This window comes from Monoraphidium neglectum (assembly GCF_000611645.1).
Source record: "Monoraphidium neglectum strain SAG 48.87 unplaced genomic scaffold scaffold01491, whole genome shotgun sequence".
NCBI classification, from domain to species: Eukaryota; Viridiplantae; Chlorophyta; class Chlorophyceae; order Sphaeropleales; family Selenastraceae; genus Monoraphidium; species Monoraphidium neglectum.
The window spans coordinates 2,168-10,122 of NW_014012137.1; the positions used below are offsets into that span (position 1 = coordinate 2,168).

The following is a 7,955-nucleotide window of genomic DNA, read 5'->3' on the forward strand; positions in this document are numbered from 1 at the left end:
TTGCGGAAGCTGCCCGCCTGTTCTTCAGCGCCTGTCTGTACACTGCTGAACCCCGGCCTCGTTCAGGTGGGCCCCGCCTGCATCGTCGGAGACCACTCCGCCCTGGGTGACAAGGTCAGCGTCAAGCGCAGCATCATCGGCAGCAACTGCAGGTGAGGGGCGGAGCCGCTCGCACCCTCGCTCCCCCTTGCGGCGGCTCCGAATCGCGGCGCGCCGCCGCGGCCGCGGGCCAGCGCTGCCTTGCAGGGGCAATGCGTTGAGCGAGCGCCAGCCTTCCCAGGCGCTGCGTTTGCAGGGTGCACACCCATCTCGTGTACGTCAGCGCCAGCTGCATCTGGGCAATGCCACTCACGCTGCCGGCACGCGGGCACGGAGCATGTATTTCTCACATGCACACTCAAAAACACGACACGGTGCGCCCCCAGGCTGGGCGCCGGCTGCAAGGTCATCAACAGCGTGCTCATGGACGGCGTGTCGCTCGGCGACGGCGTCCACGTGCAGAACAGCGTGCTCTGCGGCGGCGCGTCCGTCCAGGACGGCGCGGCGCTCAAGGACTGCCACGTGGGGCCGGGCTTTGTCGTGGCCGCGCAGGCCGACCACCGGGGGGAGACGCTGGCCAAGTCGTGAGGAGGGGGGCCTGCGGACGTGCGCGGGCGCGCGCGCGCCCGCCGCATGCAAGGCGCAGAGGAGAGATCGACCAGAGCGGTGCAGGAGAGCCTAGACGGGTCGGCTGCCAAGCTATAGGCTCAGCTGCTGGGCTATTGGCCCGCATCTTGTAATTTTAGCTGGCAGGCATTCATGGGTGGGGGGTTGCGGGCCAGCATCCCGGGGTGCCGTTTGTTGAGGGGCCTTCGCCCAGCGCAGCGAGCTTGGTGTAACAAACGCGGCCCGGCCTGATGTTGACGGATATTGAAGGCTGCCCAAGTTTACGGCAAGGCCCAACCAGCCGTGAAGCTCCCGCGCAAATGCCTGAGAGTGCAGTCTTCCGTTGACCACTGGCAGCTGCTGAGATTGCTGACTGTACGGTATCGCATGCAGCCATCGGTGCGGGCAGTGTGAGTTGAGTGCTTATTGTAAATCACTCAGGTAGTACTTATTGCCTCGACGTTCACGTTCGCTGCATTCACGAAGGTAGCATTCGCTGATCTCGCCGAGCTTAGACTGTCACCCCAAGCTCATTGTTATAGTTCTCAGCAGCAGCACGTGATGAGGGTGATTCCCAACATGCGGACAGCGCCCGTTGCATGCCCTGCTGCCGCTCGCCGCAGCAGCATCGGCGCAGCCGCCGCTCGGGCGACCCTGCAGCAGCAGCACAACACTCAGCAGCACTTGCGCACAGGCGGCGATAACACCGAGCCGCGGCCAGACGCAACCACCAGCGCCAGTGGCCGGCGCGCCGCGCTGCTCGGGCTTGGCGCCGCCGCCGCTGCGCTGCTGGCTGCGCCGGGGGCGAGCCGCGCAGCAGGCGATGCGCCGCAGGCTGGCGCGCTCGAGGAGTATGTGGCTCAGGAGGCGAAGGGCAAGCTCAAGGACAGGCGGCAGCTGGACGAATTCCGGTGCGCGCTGCGCTGCGCCGTGGTGTGCGTACTGCGGAGTGCTGCGCCCGGGCTTTGCGTCTGTGCAATCGGCAACGTCCAATGGTGGATCCTCGTGCACGCTTTGCTCCTGTAGCTGTTGGTGCGATGTGTACGCAACACATGCGGATGGGACACAAAAGCGTGCCTACAAGTTTGCAACGCCCATGTCTGCATGACGCCGTGCTGCGTTTGCACATGCGGTAACAAGGCCGGTCCGTCCCAGCCCTCCGACACGCACCCACTGTTTGCACCTTCCATCCCACACACGGTGGCCCCGCTACGCACCCCCACCCAACCCCCCGCCCCCACTCCGTCCGGCCCTCTCCGACTCACCCCAGGGCGCGCTACAACATCCGCCGCGGCCTGGACGGCCGCGTGCAGCTGCGCAGCCGCAAGGGCGAGTGGTTTGCGGTGCGGCTGGACATGGAGGTCCCCGGGGCCCTGCTGCTGCGCGACGGCAAGGGCAACATATACGCCATTGAGACCGAGGGCCTGCCGCAGGTGGGCGGGGCCCATGGCAGGCGCGGGCAGTGTGTGGGGGCAGCGGCAGCTGTGTTCTTACGAAGAATGTGACCCGCTCTCGTGTACAAGTGAAAACTTGTGCGGCGCGCTTGCTCGTGCGCGTGGCGCGCACTGCACTGTTCGCTGAACGGTCTGCGGTCCTGAGTGCTGGAGTATGCGTCTGGGTGTTGGTGGGCCAAAGCTGTTGCTGCCCACTCCTGGTCGACTGGTCAACTAGGGGACCACCTCAACCCCATACGTCCCCGTGCTCCGCCGACAGGTTGACCTGTCTGATGACTACGTGCTGCTGATGCTCTTCTCTGACGGCTCATGGGAAGACAACATGCAGGTGGGTGGGCGTGTGAAACGACGGAATCTCAGAGTGGCGGCGGCGTGCGTACCCCTGGCCACCCCCAGCTTCCCAATCGGCCATGCCCATTATTTCACCAACCGGACGGGCCTAATTTGCCCCTGGCACATGACTGCACCTCATCAATCTTGATTCTCGCCTTTGGAGCACTGCATGCATCTATGACAGCTCATGACTTTTTGACGGAGCCCTCCACTTGTTTGCACCCCACCCCCAGCCTATCGAGTACGAGGACTCTGACACTGGCAAGGTTGTACAGCTCAACATGGCCGAGACAGAGGTGCGGCCGCGTTTTGGGGCTGGTGTGCATCACACATGGATACGGCAGCTGGCACGCGCACTTGAGGGGCAGCAGGCGTGTCTAGGAACTGGTACGACTGCTCACGGGCACAGCAGCAGCAGCAGCCGCGGCAAATGGGCAGCGGTGGCAGAGGCGGCGAAGAAGCCCTGGCGGCGGCGGTGGCAGCAGCAGCAGCAGCAGCAGCAGCAGCAGCAGCAGCAGCAGCAGCAGCAGCTAGCAGCAAGAATGTTGCGACAGAAGGAGCAGCAGCGGCGGCGGCAGCAGTGCTACAAGTAGACCCTTGAAACGCCCCCTTTGCTCGACACTTCCTGAAGCGCAGCGCCCGCAACCCACGGCCCCTTTTGCAACCACCCGCACCCCGCGTGCAGTTCCGGGAGTTCATAGGGATCCTGAAGGAGGATGAGGAGGAGCGGCCCGCCGACAAGAAGAAGGGCAAGAAGTAGGCGGCAGTAGGGGCGCGGCAGTTCTCTTGCGGTGTACGGCAGTTCCTTCACAATGTATTCTACACTGCGAGTGTAAACTTACACAGAGGGTGTTGATCAGGATGTCCTGGTGCGCAGATGGAACTCCCTCCCCTTCCAGGGCTATCTGGTCGAGCCCAGCTGGGATGCAGTCACTGGCACACGAATCACCTTCACTCACAGGTCATGCATGTACAAGGCAGCGCGTGGTCGGCAGGTGCAGGATGCGCAGCCTGACACATTCATTTTCTGATCAACATATCGTGCGTACGGTCCTACAGGTCTTGCTAGACCGCCTTCAGCGAGTCGCGTCGTCGGTCAACAACGATTTGGGGCACTTTGTACAAATTTAACAGAGACGATTCAACAAAGGAATCTTGTGGCTAGCACGGCTGCCCTTACAAAGCACGACCACTCTCCAGTTGTGTCGGCGCCCCGCCAGCAGCATCTCACAGCACGCGGCTCCGCAATCAGTTGGATCAGGACTCAGCATAGCCATGGACGCAGCCGGCCAGATTGAAACGTTCCCACCTCGTGCCTCAAACGCGCGCCAGCCGCTGCTGCTGCAGTCGCTGGAGGCGCTGCTGCTGGACGAGGTTGGCGCCGCGGTGCGCCTCGCTGGCGCGGGGCCGCACCGCACGCGCGACCCCCAAGGAGCAGCGAACCTGGCGCTACAGGCGCACAGCACGGTGAGCGGCTTGAGCGCTGCACCAGGGCCATTGGGTGGAAACGGCGCAGGGCTTTGACGACGGAGGCCCTCGCCTAACGCGCCGTTCGCAACCCTGCAGGCGGGGCTGGTGATGCTTTGATGGAGTTAGTTGCCGCTTGAGAAGACGGTGCATCAACTGCAGAGGGTAGTGCAATCGTAGTCCCACCAGAAGCGCTCCCATCGACCACCGCTGTCACCACCATCACAAAAACGCACGCCAAGGTGTTTGCCGCCTTCATCAGGGGCTTTGGCGCATCGTACAGGCCCCTGCTGACAGCCATCCAGCAGCAGTACGATGAGGCGGTCCGCCGCGGTGTGGCGTGCGCCCTGGAAAATTTGGCCCTGCGCCGTCAGCTGCTGGAGAGCCGGCGGCAGCAGCGCGGGGCGGCCCAGACCGAGCGAGCGCGCGTGCTGGAAGGTGCGTGCATGGTACCTGAGTGCTGGACGTGGTGGTGTGCGGCAAAGGTTGCCACGAGATGCGCTGACCTGTCGTGATGCAGCGCATTCACACACACACACACACACACACACACACACACACACACACACACACACACACACGCACGCGCGCGCGCGTGCCCGCATGCTTGTCAGGTGGTGCTGCCGCACGGCAGGCGCTGCATGCACGCATTGCCAGGGCGCAGCAGCGGGCCGTGCAAGCGCGTGGGCGCTCGCGACGCGCGCACAAGGACCTGGCGGCTTGCCGCGAGGAGGACGAGCGCGCGCGGCAGCAGGGGCGGGGGGCGCGCGCGGCGAAGCAGCGGCTGGCAGAGGCGGCGGCGGTGGAGCAGGAGTGGGGCTCACGGCCCGGGGCGCAAGGGGTGCTGGCTCTCGTGGCGGGGCCGCTCGCCGGGCAGGTGGGACCTCGCGGACTCTGGGGGATGCTAAAGAGCGTATGAGGGCCTGGCGGACATCGCGGGCGGCTTCCATAGCTAGGGGTTGATGACGGGTTCGGGGGGTCGGCTGCCGTGCCCCTCGGCCCCAGCCCCATGCACTGCACTGCACTGCACTGGGCCAGGGGCGCCCGGGGAATTTCGGACGGACAAACAGCGAACGGCGGTTTTGCGCGCATCAAGGCTTCAAAAATAGGCAGTGGATTGGCAAGTGCGGCATGCCCGTCCGGATGTACATTTCCAGGCTTTCACGCGCTTCGGCTGGCCCCTCGCATAGGCTGCGAGCTTCACGCACGCGCGTGAATTCTGGCGCGCGCATGACGTTGGCGCAAGATGAGCGCAAACGCACGCCAACCACCCGGCCGCTTGCACACGCAGGAAGAAGAGGAGCTGGAGGCAGAGATGGGGGTAGCAGCGCCCTCCGCAGCCAGCGACGACGGCTCGCCACCGTGCTTCGTGCGCATCATTGCTTCAGGTGGCGGCGGGGCAAGCGGCGATGACAGAGCGCGGCTTTCTCGGTGTGCAGCAGAGTGATTTTCACTGCCATCAAATGCCAGTATGACGCAGCCTAGTCACCCGCTCCACAACGCAAAAGAACGGTGAGGAGAAGTTCGCAGACCTCCTGTCAGGCGCCTGTTCCCATCTTTACATCCCAAGGGACGGACCAAGAATCTTACAGATGTGAACAGAGTATTTTCTTGAGACACTGTACATCATATCTTGCATCACAGCAGAGTTGTTCGTGAAGCAGTCTGCCGAACGCATTTCGGGCCTTTCTTGAACCAGTAAATGTGCCAATCATCAAGTCAGTCCCGCTCAAAGACAAACAAAGACTCCATGACCGAGGCTGCTGGCAGCTGTCGTGTCCTGGTCCCCGGGAGTGATCATCAATCAGACGTTGCCACCCGGGGCGGGTGAGAAGCATTCACATGCGCTGCCTGTTGCGCATAGTATCAATGACACAATGGGTGGCGGCAGGGCCCTCGCGCAGCTGGCACTCAAGCCGACTGGGCGGCCTTCTCCGAGAGCGCTGGCGGGCCTAACCTGGCTTTGAACAGCGTTTCAAGGCTTTCAAAGATAGAAGACTCTAATTTAACATGCGGGAGTGCAGCAAGCGGACCGCACCTTGTGTCCCAGTCGTTGGCCGCGAACATCCTACTGAGGGTCACAGTCCCACGGTGCTCCCCGCGATCAACCCATTTCTCAGGGACTCCCAGCGCAAGAATATGGACTCCACGGGGCGCAGCGGTGGCAAGGCTTCTGAAGCACGCTCCCGCAAGTCGCCAACCCTGGCTGCCGCCGCCCGCGCTGTTGGTGGCGGCGCCGCGCCCACGCTGCAGCAGCAGGTCCAGCAGGCGCAGCAGCTGCAGCAGCGTCGCTCAGCCGCAGCACGCTCTGTGACCGGCGGTGCCGGCCTCGCGGGCTGCGCTCCGACGTGGGCGGATGGAGCGTGGCACCCTATGGCCGTCATGGTGCAGTCTGGGCAGCACAAAAACGGCGGCACGGGCGTTTTCATTCCCGGGGGCGCCCGCGTGCTCGCGGCCGCCCCGAGCGCATCTAGCGACGCGAGCAGCTGCTCAACACCCGCCGGCGGAACCACCTCCCCCAACGCGCCCGGCTCGCCGACCGGTGTCGCCGCAGCCCACCATCACCCGCAGCAGCAGCAGCAGCAGCAGCAGCAGCAGCAGCAGCAGTCAAACAGCGCCGCTGCCGCGGCAGGGTCCCGCATAGCACAAGCGGCCAGCCCGCAGCAACTGCCCTCTGTGCGGCCGTCCTCGGCCACTGCACGGCCACAGGCGCTGCCGCAGCAGCAGAAGCACTGCAGCGAGCCCAATGTTGTCCCTGCCGTTCGTGGCAGCCGTCGCACCCTGGACATGCGCCCCATGCTGCCCGATTGGGCGCCCCAGCAGCACCGCCTGAGCGAGGGCGCCCTCGCATGCAACCCTGCGCAGCACCCACCAGCCGTCGCCGCCAGCGACCCGGCGTCCCCCAACCAGGGCGTCAGCAACGCCGCAGCCGCCGCCGCCGCGGCCGTCAACGCGGCCGCGCAGGCGCTCGCCGCCGCGCAAGCCGCCGCCCAGGCCGCCGCCGCCGAGGGCGCCGGCGCCGCTGGCGGCGCGGACGCGCTGTCCCTCCAGATCGCGCTGCTGCAGCTCCAGCAGCAACAGCTGCAGCTGCAGCAGCTGCAGCAGCAGGCCGGCATGCGGCAGCTGCAGCAGGACGCGCTGATGCAGCAGCTCGTGGCCGCAGGGGTCTGCGGCGACCAGGGGCCCCAGGTCCTGCCGATCCCCTCGCCCCAGGCGCCGCTGCTGTCAGGCAACGACGGCATCCTCTGGCCCGCGGGCGGCGGCGCGTTCTGCCAGGCCTACGGCCCGGCCGACGACTTTGGGGAGCAGCTCTCCTGCCCCGTCTTCAGCGGCAGCGTGGGCGGCGCGCCCACGGCGGCACTGATATGCGACCCCTCTGGGTGCTTCATGTCGGGCCCCCATGCCGTCGGCGCGCCCGGTGGGGTGGCTTCTGCGCCGATCTTTGACGGTGCGCTGCTCTACGGCGGCGCCGACCTTGCGCTTTCCGGCCCCTGCCTGAGCGGCCCCATGGGCTGCGCGCCGGCGACGACGGGCGTGCTCGGCGGGATGGGTGGGCTGGCGACCATCGACGAGGCCACGTTGGGGCTGGGGGCGTTCAGCATCCGGCCCGGCGCGGGCCGCCTGACAGGCGGCTGGTGAAAGCACACGGCGCACGACGGCGCGCGTTTGCTTGCCCTTGAGGCGCTGTATATTGAAAGGAGTGCACCGGACCCACGCGCGTGCGCGCTGCACATCCCACCTGCCCTCGCGGACGGGTGCGACAAGATCAAAGCTTGCGACAACACACCCGCGCCCTCCCTTGGGGGCACAACGCCACTTGTTCGACACACACACGCAACACATTGGGCGCGCATGCCTGCACCCACCATGTAGGCACGGGCCCTCATCTGCCCCCGGGGCGCCCCCCCCCGGGGCGCGCCATGCGCATGCTTCAACTCATTTCTCATTTTCATATCCAAACGGAAGATCTGCTCACGCCGCCGCATCACGGAAGGGAACAAAGGGGCGGCGGCTGGTAGGGGCGGGTTATGCCCCGGGGCAGCCCAGCGCCCCCCC

At 65.6% G+C, this 7,955-nt stretch overlaps 4 protein-coding genes across 4 annotated transcripts in view; all 4 read left to right on the top strand.

Moving 5' to 3' along the window:
- MNEG_8062 (Translation initiation factor eIF-2B subunit gamma) overlaps positions 1-627 on the top strand; it is a gene marked incomplete at both ends in the record, with an annotated part of 2,340 nt that extends 1,713 nt beyond the window's left edge. Inside the window, 2 exons of the mRNA XM_014043461.1 lie at positions 67-152; positions 426-627. Coding sequence (XP_013898915.1) covers positions 67-152; positions 426-627 — 288 coding nt within the window. The remainder of the gene's footprint in view (positions 1-66; positions 153-425) is intronic.
- Positions 628-1,224: 597 nt separating this feature from the next.
- MNEG_8063 (hypothetical protein) lies at positions 1,225-3,192 on the top strand (the record flags this gene model as incomplete). Its single annotated transcript, XM_014043462.1, has 5 exons — positions 1,225-1,556; positions 1,916-2,078; positions 2,359-2,427; positions 2,666-2,728; positions 3,118-3,192. The coding sequence occupies 5 exons, from the start codon at positions 1,225-1,227 to the stop codon at positions 3,190-3,192; spliced, it is 702 nt and encodes a 233-aa protein (XP_013898916.1).
- A 515-nt stretch (positions 3,193-3,707) lies between these two features.
- On the top strand, positions 3,708-4,019 carry MNEG_8064 (hypothetical protein; the record flags this gene model as incomplete). Its single annotated transcript, XM_014043463.1, has 2 exons — positions 3,708-3,899; positions 3,999-4,019. 2 exons carry the CDS (start codon positions 3,708-3,710, stop codon positions 4,017-4,019), a joined length of 213 nt encoding a protein of 70 aa, XP_013898917.1.
- Positions 4,020-6,038: 2,019 nt separating this feature from the next.
- MNEG_8065 (hypothetical protein) lies at positions 6,039-7,538 on the top strand (the record flags this gene model as incomplete). The annotated part of the gene is made up of 1 exon (XM_014043464.1): positions 6,039-7,538. One exon carries the CDS (start codon positions 6,039-6,041, stop codon positions 7,536-7,538), a length of 1,500 nt encoding a protein of 499 aa, XP_013898918.1.
- Positions 7,539-7,955: the final 417 nt, after the last annotated feature.